Genomic DNA, 16,577 nt, shown 5'->3' with positions numbered 1-16,577 from the left:
GACGATTCCTGTATATATTACAACGTATAAAAATGAGGGTTGAGTCAGCAATGAAATCAATTAATCACAGAGAAAAACTTAAAGTATATTATTTAATAAAACAATGAGCATTAAGATTTTACTTAAAATTGAAATTAAAAAATATATAAAAAAATTTTAATGATAAACTTAACTTATCACCCAAATTAATTTTGACACAACATGAATAAATAATATAGTAACTAAAAATTTCACTGTTTTCTGGTTAAAATATGATTTATATTTTCCTTTATTAAAATTACTTAACACCAGATGAACATATTTTTACAAATAAATTAATACTGAACAGTATTTTCAAATATTGGGTTAAATATCCCCCATATTGTTTGCACTTGCGCAAGTTTTTGCGTTCAAAAATGTTATTAAACTAGAAAGCTCGGGAAGACTCCACTCGATCATTGGAGGGTTGCAATAATTCGCGGGCACGACTGCACCGGTGAAGCGACTACTATCCACGACGGGGGACGGGAGAGAGCAGTAAAACAATGAGACGCAGACAAATTGGGTTGCGTGCTCGAAACAAGTTGGCACAGCTATCGCCAAACAGTCGTGGGAGCCCGGCAAATGTTGCTCGATTGCCCCGAGAGCTCGAGACTTCTCCATTTTTTCCCGCCAATGCTCGGAACTTCCTGGACGAGGAGCAGTTTGAGGGGAAAGGAGAAATTCGAGAAAAACGACGGATGTCTCGCAGGTCTCTTTCTCGTGTTGAACACGATTCTAACCGAGTTAGACGATGCAATGCACAGCAAACTAATGCACGTATCATTTGAGCTCTTAAACTGCCGTTCTGAACTTTTATAAACTAACAATAAGAGGATTTTACAACACACGCAATATTTTTTTTTATAAAATTATGGTATACTGTATGGTTAGTTTTGATAATCATCCATCAATGTTACACAAAAATGTTACAACGTTCATATCAATTGCATATTATACGAGGGCAAGTCAATAAGTTTTTAGAAGAACATAGTAAAACACATTTTTTTTGATCGATTCATTTTTATTTCTCAACATAGTCTCCTTTTAGTTCAATATACTTGATCCAACAATTCTCAACTTTTTCAAGCCGTCGGAATAATATGATTTGTCCAACCCTTCAAAATAAGCCTCTGTTTCGGCGATGAGCTGCTCTCTGGTGAATCTCTTTCCTCTGAACCATTTCTTCAGGTTTGGAAACAGGAAATAGTCGCAAGAGGTTAAATCTGGCGAATATGCTGGATGGGAAAGCAATTCGTAGAGAAATTCGTTGAATTTGGCCATCAGTGCTGGTCACTTGTGAACCCGTGCATTGTCTTGATGGAAGAGCACTTTTTTCTTCGCCAAATAGGGACGTTTTTTCTTTAAAATGTTGTTGAAACGGTCCAATAAGGCTGCGTAGTAATCACCATTGATCGTTTGCTTCGACGGAAGGTAATCGATATGAATTATACCGCGTGCATCCCAAAAAACTGTGACCATCACCTTTCCGGCCGACTTCATGGTCTTCGTCTTCTTTGGAGCTGGTTCACCCGGTGGTCCATTGTTTTGACTGTTCCTTCGTCACGGATGTGAAGTAATGGATCCACGTTTCGTCCACAGTAATGAATCGACGCAGAAATTCATCTGGATTACGTTGAACATTTTCAAAGATTGTTTTGAAATCGTCATACGGTTGCGCTTATGGTCCACAGTGAGCAAACGTGGCACTCATCTTCCCGATAGCTTCTTCATATCCAATTGTTCGTGCAAAATTGAAATCACTGTACCATGTGATATGCCTGTGGCCTCAACAAGCTCGCGCACTTTCACTCGTCGATCAGTCAAAACAATATCGTAGACTTTATCGATGATTTCTGGCATAGCAGCCTCAATTGGACGTCCCGAACGAGGTGCATCACATGTGGATGTACGACCACGTTTAAATTCATTCACCCAATTATATGCAGTCGCGAACGCTGGTGCAGGTGTGCTATGAACATTATCCAACTCGGCTTTGATTTCTTTCGGCGTTAAATCTTTCATATGTAGATATTTGATCATTGCACGAAACTCGTTTTTTTTCCATTTTGCAAAAAATACAAAGGTTGTTCGTTTTAATCGTCTACAGAAATGAAGTCTCTCGATGAATTCCGCTCAAAATTTGACAGTAATCAGCTGAAAAGTGCTACTTGTCAAAAAGGAATGTGACATGAGACTGCGACTAACAGATTTTCTAAAAACTTATTGATTTGCTCTCGTAACATGTCAATTTTATAAAATGCACTCTTTAATCCTTTGTTTACTAAATATTTAACAATCTATAACAAATCAAATAAAATATTATATTCTCTATTTAAATTACTTATATCATATATGTCAGAATTATTCATGTAAAAAGCAATCATCACATTGTCATCAATACCTATATTGTTTTCATTATTATGAATTCAAATTATAAATGTATTATAATGGTAACGAAAAATCATGCACATTTGTAGTACATAATCGTCGCGTTAGTAATTCAGACAAAATAACTAAATGTCAGCATCTTGATCACATACGGAATACAAGTGTTTTCCTGCTTTCCGGTAGCCGTTAGATTTTATTTCCAGATTATAAATTTGGCCAAGACGCGGCTATGAGAAAAGTAGAAAAGTCGGGTCCACCCTCTTCCGCACTTTTTGACTTTTTGTGTGGTGGAGCTGTGCGATTGTATAGAGCGGTCTGAATAAACCGGAAACTCGCCCCATCGTCGCTCCTGTCCCTTTACCTGTTCCACGTTCCTAAATCGCGCTTTTTGAAACCCCATTTTCCAGCGTGCTACCGTCGGTACGCGCGTGCATTTATTGTGAGTGCCCGCATTCAGGTGCGCATCTCTCTTCTTGCGATTGGATACAACCTGCGATTCCATTCAATGACACCGACGAGTCCGACGAATCATCAATTTCGAAGAGTCGGCTGAACTGGGAGATCAAAAATGCGCTACCCCCGCTTAAAATAGAACACCCAAATATTTCTTAAAATTTAACCATCCTGAAAAATGTTTAAGATAAATTAGGGACTTCAAAGAACGCGGAGATTGCGAAATTCGCCTTCTTTGAAAGACATTTTTCCACCGTAAAAGTCTTATTGTTATTCCCCTTATATTTTTTATATTTTCTTTACACACACTGTATACTTTTTCTATAGAATTATAAAATGATATATGCGATGTATTACAAGAGAAATATTGCAAAATATTTTGCGATGCGCGACAATATCTTGACATCTTTGGTAATCAATAATACTGTACGATCCTGACATGTAATGCGGCTTCGGTATTTTACCGCGATAATATTATCTGCGATCAAAATGTCGTGAAAAAAGGTCGAAGTAAATTCGATTCGATTAAATCGCGGGATACGCGAAATTATTTTTATGCGACGGATGATGATATGTGTTGTGCCGAATGATAATCGCGAAATGACTTTATCTATCGCGTCAACGTAATAAACGCGTGTCCGCGAATAATAAGTGAGTAGGTGGATATAAAAAAGAAATCAGGTCAGAGCCTTGTTGCTGCGCACCAACGTGTCTTTCTTTTCACGCGCGCGAGCATCATGATTATCTGGAGGGAAAAAAACAGAGACCTGATCGTCACGGAACGCGCACATAACAAACGTCTCACTGTAAAATTAGCCGTCACACTCTTCGCCTGAATTATGCTGACAGTCTGATTTATTTAACTGTCGTAATAAAGTTGACTTCTTCTCTGACTGCTCCGTCCATTTGCTTCTTCGATTACATTGGCATCTTCAACTGGATTTTGCATTTTTTTATTGAAATTTTTTACTTTAGTAAGCAATGTCTGAGAAAATCACGATCGGTTGAAAGAACAAAATTCGCTTAGCATGATTACTAAACTCGTAAATACGTATGTGATATAAAGACAGGTGATTTCCATACAACGCAGATCACTTGAACGATATTGCAGCAACATTGCAGATGTTGCAGTAATGTTCCCAAATAATACAAGAATTGAGACAGAAGACATCTTTAAGATGTTTTTTAGACGTCAAAAACATCTATGTCTCGATTTTAAACACTTTAAGTCCAGATTACTGCAAGTTCTGTGGTGTATGGAACTGTAGAATTTATACACTGAAAGAAAAGATTGGCTGCAGTAATTTATATGGTAAAATAAAGTAAAGCATTCGTAATTGGCTGTAGCATCTAATTTTTAGTTGCGTTAGCCATCCGCAATGGTTGCTACAACTAAAAATTGGCTGCTGTAGCCAATTAAAAATGCTGTGCCATATTCTTCTTTCAGTGTAAAACATTCAATTTCAGAGAATTTATAAGATTTCATTCAATATATTATTGTATTATTAAATTAATAATGTATACAAAATTTATTGCGAGAATATCTCTTCTCTTTAGTTTCTTCTCCTTTCAATTATACTCGAATTGGCACCCTTCGGTTTTTGCTCAAGCAAACAAGCCCCTAAAAGACGACAGTGAGCTGATTGATCATACGTATCTCGTTCACATTTGTGTAACATTCGACCGTAAGTCGCGACCACGCTTCTAACCCAGTTTTACGTATCAATAGGTAGCGATCTGATTGTGAGTGCCACGAGGGACGGAGAGGAAAAGGGAGAATATGGGGCGGGGGAAGAGGGAAGGGACGCGAGTGAAAAATCGAAATGACACAGTAAAAGCACCGCTAATGCTCTTTCACATTAACACTCGACGTAAAGTATGCTCTCGGTGTAAAAAGCCTCCTGATCGATGAAGCCCGGCGATTGGCTCGCTCGCCGAGCTGGATTGAAATCAACCCCCGGGCTGTCGGGCGAGGGTTTCCCGACACGCGACTATCCCATTGGTTGGCCGACGGTTCCACCCCTCGGTAACTTGCCACGGTAACATTACCAGTCGCACGGAGTCTCCCGAGCAAGGGATACCCTTCGTAAAATCGCTGAAAGTGGCGAAACTTTGCTAAAATATTAGAAGTGTGAAACTTTTACATATGTAAAAAATTAACATGAAAAAGTATAGCGATAAATATTTTAAGAATTTTTAAAATTGGTTATAGGAAACGATTTGCTAAAGTTACGTCTCAAATTATATTTTGGAAAAAATAATTATGTATTAAAATTGTGCTATTTAAAAAAGTTAAATCTTTTTTAATATGTTAAGACCTCTTAGTTACTAACATACTTTATAAATGATCGCAATAAAATCAATTTAGCTCTTGAAAAATTTGCAAATACTATTTGCTTTCCTTGTAATTGTTGAAAATAAATTATTTCATACATTTAAAAATATCAGTTTAACTTCAACAAATTGTACTTGCCGTTTGAATAAAAGATAAAACAATTGAACTTTTCATTAAAACTATATTATTATCAATGCATTTACTTTTTAAACGAGACTTCTAAAGACGATAACAACAATAAAAAAGAAACAACATTCTCCTCTATTCGGCGCTTCTCCCGTGGAAAAGCTTCCCTAAGTTACAGCCGGGTGTCGATGGCAGGGAGGGATACGCGACGAGGAGAACGAGCTGGGGGGATGAACGAGAAATCCCCGCCTCCACGTAGAACCCGCCCTGCGCTTTGAGGGTGCTTGACAAGCGAAACTGCTCGAGGTAGGGAACACTAGCCGTCAAGTGCTCGTCGAGGACACTCAAAAACTACAAGGAGAGTCCTTCAGCAGCTCCGAAAAGGAACCGGTAGCCTGCTTTTCGTGCTACTCGAGCAGAGTCACCTTCGCGTAACCCGTTAATAGTTATTTGTGATAGTGACCGATAATAATTGACGAGTGTCTCGAAAAACGGAAACGGCACGGGAAAAAAACGGGAATTGGTGATTGAATTAACTGGACTAATTATTCGGATATGTGCTGGACTTTTGTTGCACATATCCGAACTATCATTGTGTGAAAAGTTATTTATGGTAAAATACAGACCTATGACAGTGTTGTGTGACAAAGATAGGAGAAAGTGAAAAAGAAAGAAGAATCGAAAATATCATGGGCAGCGGCAATCGTGGAAAAATTGAAGAGATTAAACAGATAGAAGTTACTCAAGTCAATCGAAATAAAGAAATATACTACAAAAAAATATAAATACACATGCACCGTTAATTTTCGAGAGATAAGAACAGGTAAATTATAAATTAAAAATCAATACGCGTGGAAGACAGAAGACAAAAGTTTCAATTTTCATCCGTATTATGCAAAACGAGTGAAAGAAGAAAAATGAAGTAAAGGAGAAAAAAGAGAAAGATAGAAAGAGAAAAAATCTTCTAAATATTATTAAGTAAAGAAGATTTAATGTCAATTTCTGATTACTGAGCAGTTAAAAGAGAAAAGAAAACAACAGTTAGAAAACAAATACATGATGAATTAGAAGAGATTTTTTTCAATCTTAACATGTGCGTGCGTTAAAGAGTGTAACATGTATCGACGTTAATAAGAATAAAAATAATAAACTTTAAAATCTTCTCAAAATGGCAGATAAGAATAAGCTTTTACCCTGGCCGTTACTACCATATTCGGCTAGCCTTTTAAATCACGTCTGGTACAGTCAGCTCGCATTAAATACTAGGTAAATAAAATAAATAAATAATTGATGTATTTAGTTTCTTTTATTTTTTAACTCTTTTTTAATTATTTAATTTAAAAAATAAGAGAGAGAGAGAGAGAGAGAAAGAATCGATACATACATATCAGATATATTAAAACATTATAAATAATTTCTTTATATAATTGATTATAAAAACATGTTATTGTTATGAAATTTTAATAATGTATAATAAATAGTCAAGTTTCTGATAGATAAGTTTAAAAAACTTGGATTTGTCGATCGTAATGTTTTTATACGGATTTTTACGACCCTCGAGTTTTTACACGTGGCTTCATTAAGATTGCTTTCATTAAAAGATATTGCATATTATCATGCGATATCGCAAAATATCCGATTAACTCTTAATATCCTTGATACTTACTAGAACACTTATCGATTAAACATACTCACAACATAAAAATCACTATTAAATACTATATGTTTACATGGCAAGGTGTGTATTAAGCTCTCGGCGATGCAACGACTATATAAGATAATATATAATTTGATTGATTTATTTTATTATAGCCCAAATATTTCAATTAATATGATATATTAATACATCATATTATATAATATAATTTAGATGCAGTATATATAAAAGAGAAAGAAAGAGATAGAATCAGAATTATATTGTTTAATTTAAACATAATATTTTAGTCTAAATCAAATAAAAATAATTTTTTTATATTTTTAATATTATTAAGGCACAAAAAGTTTTAAAATTTAAGTTTTTCAAATCTATTATTTTATAGTTTTTTTCATTATTATATTTGCAAATTCAATTCTCGCTTTGTCATTTGTCTAGATAATTTAGCAATGGCTAATATCATTAAGATTATCCAAATACAAAAGAAACAAAAATAAACTCATATTGATATACATTTATCCAAGCACATTTATATTTATTTTACATATATCTGTGGACTTTATTAGTAATTCTAATATTAATAGTTTAGAATCTACAGACGTTTAAAATTAATTTATAAAATTTTTCATAAATATTGTAATCTTCATAAATATTGTACAATAAACAAGATATCATACAATATAAGAAATATCATATATAAACTTTATATATCTTTTTTATATAGTTGACTGATTATTTAAAGCAATCGTTTATTTGAATTTTTGTTTTAGTTTGGATAACCGAATTTCTGTTGTAAAGAAGAGCTCTTTAGAGACAAAAATCATAATGATTTTCTGATGAAGAAATTCAAATAATGTAAAAAATATTATAATTAGAGGAGATTGAAATCGCGGGCGATTTCAACGCTGGCACTTCCAAATAATTATCGATTCTTTATAAAAAATTCAATTTGTCGGCATCATTTTTCTGTGTGATATTTTAATTTGATTTTTGCATAATTATGTCAAGGCATATTAAAATAAATAGATAAGTTAAATATTATTAAGTATCTCTATGCATTTTGCATTATAAAACTCTGTTGAATAAAAATCGTAATGTCAATGTAGTTAACATTCGTAAAAATCACGTGCATTTGTAACTAAAAATTGAAACAAGTTAAAACTGCACAAAAAATTATATCGAATAATTATCATCTCAACCCGTTGCAAATTTCTTGTATCCATCAAAATTTTCAAATAACAATCTGTAAAAGAATGTGTAATTCCAAAAAAGGTTATTCAACAACATCCGCACTTCACGCCAGGAATGTATTGAAACGTATATGATCAGACGTGACGCGATAATGGGTCGTATAGCTTAAGGAGCAGGCCCAAAAATTTACTTCTATACACAGGTCCGAAGACAGGTTGATTGTGATCAAACGTGCACAGGCATTGTATCCATAAAGACTTTTCTTTAATCGTATCCTGAAAGGACCGGTGGCTTTTTGACAGTTCGGTACAGCTTCCGAAACCAATGACAATCTTGAAAATTAAATCTTACTGTCAAGGAGTGATCTTTGTATGCGACTTTCCAACTCGCAAGATCCTTTCATAAAACACATATATTTTTGACTTTCGTTCAAGCTTGCCGCGAATGTACTATATATATCTTACGTTTATTATACGATAAGTATAACCCGAAACATATCAATTTATTCATCGCTGTATCTCGAGAGATTAAAAAGGACTAATAATGATATCAGTATCCGATTTAATATAAGCACGTATTGTCATGTAAACAGACTCTAAGATTGCATTAACAATCTTACGAATTGAAGGATGCACATAAATGTCGAGATGTATAACATCAGGTGCATGTTATCTTTACAAACAAATTTATTTTTTATGAAAATTCTGTATACCAAATATCAAAACTTTTTCTTTAATATCATTTAATATTTCATCAAGGCTAAAATTATAGTATGTAATTTTTTTGTTACAGGCTACTGGAAAGTATGAAAATGCCAGCTAGAACTTCTGGTTTTGCCATCAGCGACATTTTGGAATTGAACGATGCAAAACCGTCGCAAGATGAACCAGATGTGCAAGGTAATATCAAAATTATTAGATTACTAACCAAAAATTAACTAAATTAAATTAACTATAGTAACAAAGAAAAACACTTGATAATATATTAATAATTGATTGGTATATCAATTATTAATATATTAATTAAACAGAATTAAGAAAACGTATTTGGTATTAATTTGTTGCAAGTTAGAACCTACAAAATTTACAAAATAGCAACACATGCATACACACACAGTGTTCTATTCTCTTTAAGATATGAATATATTAATGATTTATTTTAAAAAATTCACCTTAATTAAATTAATGTAATTTTAAAATCACGACAATTTTTCAAAGTTTTCGAAATTTCTTTACTACTTAGTTCTACTTCAGTATATAAAACAAGAAAATTAATAAATATACTATAATTTTATGTTCTAGGTACCACGACGGTTTTACCGTCGGCTACCGACATGCCGTCGGCTTACCAACAATTTCTGGAGCACACAACCGCCATGCTACAACCTATGCACGCTAATCTAAACAGGGGTACGCTGCCACCGCCTCCACCTGGATTATTAGGATGGACAACTGGACCGGCATTACCAACAACGTTACCTCAACCCTTGGAGGAGGTGAATGGTGAGCAAACAAATACAATTATTCTTTACTTAATTGTTTACAAACCGGGGGTATACGTGGTAGTAATTATTAAAATCCATCGCGTGTAATTTCGAAAGTGTATTTATAAATTGTACTAATTTTGTAAGAAATAATTAATCTTCCTAAATTTTTCTTGGAGTGAAATATTATCCCAAAAAATGAAGATACTGTCGCTATTGAGAAAGATGAAAATATTAGCACTCTTGAATAAGTGGCAAAGTTTTACTGCTTTTTAGGGTGAGATTTTACTCTTCTAGATTCACGCTAAAGAAAGGAATCTACTCATTTTTTAAAATAAATCTTGCTCTAAAAGATTGAAATCTCATTCCGAAAAGAGTGAAAATCTGCCACTCTCATTCAAAGTGCAAATATTTTCATTCTTTTTCAATAGTGGCAGTATTTCCATTTTTTCTTTTGAAGTGAAATTTTACTCCAAGGAATTTAGAGAGTTAATCTTTTAAAGAAAGTACGCGAAACAAATAAATTATTTTAACTGCATTACCCAAATCACTCGCACCTTGAGGAACGAGCTCTGATTAGCTTCGATCGCTGCAGTTATTATCGTTTAAAACGCAAGTTTTCTCACTCCTTTTCCACACTGATGCGCAGCAGAAAGAACGCACACGCGCTTTTGCGGGCGGACGGGGGAAGGGGGTGCGAGATGGAAACCCTTATTTATTTAGCACCCTACAATTGGTCCGTGAGGGTTAAGCAGGATCTAATGGTTCTGTAAAAGGTCCTCGTGGGTACCGCACAGCGATTGGTCCGCGAAAGAGGACAGATGTTGAGTCGGGGACAGATGCGAGAGAGGGGTCCCATGTCCCCGACCCCCCAAATGAATCGGTATCGTCACGCCCAAAAAATTCACCGACGACCTATCCCGCGTTTGCCGTCTCCTTTGCCACAGTTTGCACCAGCGAAAAATTCAGGCAACGTGTCAAACCGTTGAGAAACGCATCACGCGCGAATAATTGCGGTCCTGTACCAGATAAAGAGGGGAGAAGCACGATTGAGTGGATCTCTTTTATATCAGACGTTTACACTGTTCATTGGATAGCGTATTACACTGAATTCTCTCGAAGCTGATTTACAAAAAGTTTAGACACACACCAGAGTCAAATACGACCTGATCAATCTTGGAAAGTTGCATAAGATGATAAGCTAGACTTGTATTAAATTCTTTCATTCGTCTGTTGCATTAAATACATACCTATATTATAACTACACACATTTCAAACAGAATTATATATAAATCCTTTTATCTTCATTTTCGTATTAAGAAAGAAGTTATGTACATTGAATCAAATTGATCTACTCACTCCTTACTAAATTCATCAATAAACAAGTTCAAATACAAATGACAGCAATTGTATATATTATACAATTTATATTTGTTCGAAGATTATGAAAAGATTAAGCAGCCTATTTTGTAATTCTTAGCGACTCCCAAGCAAAACAACAAGTCATTATATTAGTATCTAAATGATGTTAAAATAACTCCAAAATGATCATTAAAAGTCATTTTTCAACCATTTCCGATTCATTTTGTTTAATTCAGTGTCGTTTTGACGTTATCATGACTTGCTGTTCCATTTGGGCTGCAACTGTAACGTTACAGTATCATTGTATAGTTTTTTTGTTATGCCTGCATAATGACACTGTAACACAGTCATTAAGAGTCACTGTGAAGTAGATTTTATACTGAAAGAAAAGATTGGCTGCTGCAGTAATTTAATCGACTGCAGCAGCTAATTTTTAGTTGCATTAGTCATCCGCAATGGCTGCTGCGACCAAAAATTGGCTGCTGCACAATGTAGTAAATTAAAAATGCTGTGCCATATTCAGCCAATTCTATTTTTTCAAAATTAGAAAAGAATAAAGTTAGAAAAGACTCATATTTCTGTGAATAACTAAAGAAGACGCGTCATTCCTTTCTTTGTCGCCATCGCGTAGCTTTCTTCATTAATCGGCGACGAGTATTTAATTGAAATCACAGTACGACTGCGAGCACGATCTAATCTCCCATGAAAATGATATGGTTGATCCCATGGGGTCCAGCGAGGGTATCAAATAGGCTTTATATTGGTTCACACCCTCCCCAAGCGGGTTTCAGGGGTTGCTCACAAAAGCATATTGTACTACGACGAAAGCCAGTATCCCGACGTTGTACACGAAATTAGCCGGTATCTCGGCCAGGTCGTAACATTTACCCACACTCCGCTAAATAAAGTTATTATACATGTATTTCTCGTAGCATAATTACCGCGTTAGTAAAATGACATTTGCCTCGTCATCGTTCATATTTTACGTATTGTTCAAATTTAATCCTTTATTATGTCGCATCAAATTGCAAATTATAATAACAGTTTGTATATTCAATCGTTTTCTATTTTCATAACTAATTAAATAAATTTTCCCATTATTTAGCGTCATGAAACAAAAGTTTAGATAATATTGAAATAAAAGGCATTGTAAAGAGAAAATTTATATATATAGAAAAATTTATATCCGAAAAAGACTTTCATGTAAAATTTAACTCAGGATAAACTCAGGGTTAACTAATTGTGATTAGAGTAAAGTATGATTAGAAGAACTATTAAAAAATCAATGCAGAGTAGCATCTGCCGGTAATCAACGCTAAGAGCAATCGATGGTGTCGGCTGAATCGAAATGCAGCTGCAGTTCGTTAACGTCAATCAAGTAATTGAGTTGGTTGATTACTAAACACTATACTTCTGCTTCACTTTATCTAACTATGTATTTTGATGACTACATCAACGATCTACGTAAGTATAATTCACGAAAAAGTACATAACAAGATTGATTTAATTAAATACAAGGAAACAAACTTCTTTTCAAATAATATTTCACATTATATTCAAAATGTAACTTTTCTAGAAATATAATATAATACTTCAAGAAGATTGATATCAATTACAAAAGAATGTGATAAAACAAGATTCTTTTAAAATATAAGAAAATGCTATTTTAATTTCTTTTTTCTACACTTTTTCAGTTCTTCAACAACCGGACTCGACGAGCCCGGCGATCTCGGACATGTCGTTCCCGTCACAACAGGAGAACAGTCATGAGTCATCGAAGGACGAAGAGTCGCAGGATTTCGAGGACGAGCAACAGACTGGCAACGAGACGTCGCAGCCTCACGAGACCGAGCACAAGAAACGCAAGCGACGCGTACTATTTTCCAAGGCGCAGACTTACGAGCTAGAGCGACGTTTCCGTCAACAGCGTTATTTGAGCGCGCCCGAGCGAGAGCACTTGGCCTCTATCATTCGCCTCACGCCGACGCAGGTGAAAATCTGGTTCCAAAATCACAGGTACAAGACGAAGAGGGCGGCGAGTGAACGTGTGGAAGCCGGCGGCAGCGGCTGCTCGCCCAGAAGAGTCGCCGTGCCAGTGCTGGTGAGAGATGGCAAACCTTGCCAATCCAAGCTGATGGAACCTACTGCATATCCCGGAAGCGGCCAGGTCCCTATGGCGCCATATATACCACAAAAATATTGGTGGTAAGGTAGTTAAACTGAACTGACTAGGATAAAATAATCCATCGCAATTCGTGGCGATTCACGCTAATCAAAGAGTATTGCGAATCGATAGCAATCCTCGATTAAACTATTGTCGTGAACAAGAATTCCTAAAAATACGAAGAGAATGAAGAGAAGAAGAAATTCAAGATGGAAGGTATGAATAATCTTATGACAGTGATGTTGAACATATTGAAGTGTTGGAAGGTTCGTGATAATGCGATAGTAATAATAATTATTAGATGCTTGAATTAATTCTCGCTATTGATCGGGAGAGGCCAGTATTTGTGATGTTTCAACAGGGCCGAAAGTGACTGCTTATGTATATGAAAGTACAATCAATAGGCTTTAATACTAAAATAAATAATGAGCATATACCACTATACTGGATCTTTTTTGTGAGAAATTGTTTTTTTAATATAATTCAATTACATAAATGTTTTCGGTTATAAATGTGACCATTTAAACGTTTTCGATCATGAATGTGACCATCTTCATTAATTGATTCTAATATATTGCGAAGAATATCACGTAATTTTTGGCGTTTCGTCTCGACTTCCACTACTGGACTCATCAGTAAGGCATTATAGGCTTTAATAATGAATATATAACGTTTGATCGAATGCAAAGAACACAATTTTTTATCGCGTTAAAAACGTCGAGTTTTATACCAAAAAAAGATTATTTACGGGAAGCGTTACTTTTCTGTTTTAACCTCAAGAAATCTTCTGCTGAAAGTCATCGTTTGTTAGTGAAGGCTTATGAGGAGCATGCCCTTTGAAACTTGCAGAGATTGATTTAGAAGATTTAAAAATAACGATTTTGACATGAATGACAAAGAGCGTCTTGGTCAGTCGAAAAAATTTGAAGCTGGAGAATTGGAGGCATTACTTCAAAAAGATTCATGTCAGCCGCTCAAAGAGTTGTCGAAAACATTAAATGTCAATGCGTCAACCGTTAGCAAATATTTAAAAGCAATGGGAATGATCCAAAAGTTAGAAAATTGGATCCCACATCAATTGAGAGAAAGAAACATTGCGAAACGTTTAGCCATTTGCTGCTTCAAAGACAAAAACGGAAGTCGTTTTTGCATCGAATTGTGACTGGCAATAAAAAATGGATTCGTTACGACAATCCTAAACGCAAGAAATCATGGATGCGTCCCGGCGAACCATCAACACCAAAACAGGATATTCATGGAAAGAAGGTCATGCTGTGCATTTGATGGGATCAAGTCGGTGTCATGTACTACGAGTTGCTGCAACCGAGTCAAACCATCAATGGTAAATGCTACCGACGTCAATTACTCAATTTGAATCGAGCACTCAAAGAAAAACGCCCGCAATATGCCAAAAGACATGATAAAGTTATTCTTCTTCATGACAACGCCGGACCACATGTTGCACAACCAGTGAAGGAAATCTTGGAGGCACTTGGATGAGATGTCTTACCTCACCCGCCCTATTCACCAGACGTTGCTCCATCAGATTACCATTTGTTTCGGTCGATGTAGCATGGTCTTTCTAAGCAACACTTCGGTTATTTCGAAGATGTCAAAAAATGGATCGATGACTGGATCTCCTCGAAAGAACCTGAATTTTTTCTACCGCGGAATCTATTTGTTACCCGAAAAGTGGGAAAAGATTATAGCTTTCGATGGACAATATTGTGAATAAAGTATATCAGGTACCTTTTTGATAAAATAAGCACAAATTTTTTTTAGCAAAAAGCAGTGAGAATTAATTCAAGCACCTAATACGAAATCGATACCATCCGACGACACCGTTTATCAACGCGAAGGAAATATAAATGAACTGGTTAACAAGTATTAGTTGGAAATAATTGACGGAACAAATTTTAGGGCATTGGTTCTTAAGTTCAACTTTTCGTGCATATCTTCTGTTGATGCAATGAACGTAATTACAAGCACAGACATGTAATAAAATGAAAAGCTAAATCATTCCTAAGTTTAACAAAGTGTTTAACCATCAGTATTTCGAGAAACGTATACAATCGGACTTCTCAAAGTAAAATTGCTTGACGTACGATGTTTTACGAGAGTATTCAACACGCGCGTTCAACGAACTCAAAGTTGAACTAAAATCAGTTAGTATTTTCCTAGAAAGATATCTCAAAATTATATATACAATATATAAATGAATTCGAAATTATCAATTATCTTAATCTTAGATATCATTTTTTTTAATTTTGTCTTTCAATAGTATCTCTTTTATCCAATGTGTGTCTTTCAACTTTTTTCAAGATGCCTAAAAAGAAAAATTGAAAATGTTTTACGATAGCAATAGATATACAGTTTGACCGCAAATACTTAATTATTTTTATGAATATGCGCAAAGGAATTTAACGCATAAACAGTTATAAATGAGTATATCTCGCATATAAAATATATAGCAACGAAACTATAACGAGTTAATTGATCTATATAAGACTAAAAAAGTATGACAATGGAATTTTAATGTTCCTCAAGGCAAGCAAACTTCGCGATATATTAATTATTCACATACAACATAATGCGTAGCTTTAATACGTATATACACGATTAGATACAATTTGAAGTAAGCGTTACTTCAAAACACAAACTGTTGATATTGAAAAAATTCAAGAATTGATAAACCCTTATCGTTAAAAATACAAGTAGTAACAAAATAATTAATACGTTCCGTCAGAAAGTAGTTCAACAAACAATTTCCAATTCTGGTTTCCAAACAAAGTCAAATTAATTGTTAAGGAGCATAAAAACGCAAGGTTACAGTGCTAAGAATTTCAAATATATCTTAGCACTGCAACCTTGCGTTATTTTTTTATGTTTTTTATCAATTAATTTGACTTAATTCAAGTTAGAGATAATTTAAAAAACGCATCTCGTAGTTCCGTAAGCTTACAATTTCTTTAACAGAAGATAATTAAAATCAAGAACTGCGACTACTAGAAATTTTTTACATATGTTGATATTTATAAAAGAATTAGAGACAGTAACGAATACTATCAAAAACCAAAGATCACTTTCACGTCTAATGAATTACTTTGACGTGAATAGGTAAATAATTATAAATTAAATAGTTATAAATAATTATAAATGTAAGAAAACGTGTAGAAAAATTTCATTAGTAATACCGATGTTGCATTCTTATGAAATAAAATATTTGTACAAACTGTTACACATTAGAATGACTTCAAATATGTAGATTTTATTTAAATCAATCCAGTGTGTATCACGAGAAAGAATATCTTATAAATGCAACAAATTTCAATTTAATTATAAAATGCATAACGTCGTCTAACTTAATATTGCACTAAGCATTCACGTGCATTTAATAACT

General features: G+C 34.5%; 1 protein-coding gene and 1 pseudogene across 1 annotated transcript; one reads left to right on the top strand and one right to left on the bottom strand.

Moving 5' to 3' along the window:
* Nucleotides 1–1,042: 1,042 nt before the first annotated feature.
* Nucleotides 1,043–2,809, bottom strand: LOC108781480 (uncharacterized; annotated as a pseudogene).
* A 3,682-nt stretch (nucleotides 2,810–6,491) lies between these two features.
* Nucleotides 6,492–13,222, top strand: LOC108781492 (homeobox protein Nkx-2.8). The gene is made up of 4 exons (XM_018549463.1): nucleotides 6,492–6,589; nucleotides 8,961–9,067; nucleotides 9,470–9,670; nucleotides 12,708–13,222. The coding sequence occupies exons 1-4, from the start codon at nucleotides 6,492–6,494 to the stop codon at nucleotides 13,220–13,222; spliced, it is 921 nt and encodes a 306-aa protein (XP_018404965.1).
* The last annotated feature ends 3,355 nt before the right edge of the window (nucleotides 13,223–16,577 follow it).

Source organism: Cyphomyrmex costatus, unplaced genomic scaffold (genome assembly GCF_001594065.2).
Source record: "Cyphomyrmex costatus isolate MS0001 unplaced genomic scaffold, Ccosl1.0 scaffold825, whole genome shotgun sequence".
Classification (NCBI taxonomy): domain Eukaryota; kingdom Metazoa; phylum Arthropoda; class Insecta; order Hymenoptera; family Formicidae; genus Cyphomyrmex; species Cyphomyrmex costatus.
Note: the sequence above shows the minus strand (reverse complement) of the source record. Positions and strands in the feature narration are given on the sequence as shown.

Coding starts and splice junctions, on each gene's coding strand:
- LOC108781492 (XM_018549463.1), top strand. CDS start 6,492: ATGGCAGATAAGAATAAGCTTTTACCCTGGCCGTTACTACCATATTCG. Junction 9,068..9,469: donor AGATGAACCAGATGTGCAAG/GTAATATCAAAA, acceptor TTTATGTTCTAG/GTACCACGACGGTTTTACCG. Junction 9,671..12,707: donor ACCCTTGGAGGAGGTGAATG/GTGAGCAAACAA, acceptor ACACTTTTTCAG/TTCTTCAACAACCGGACTCG.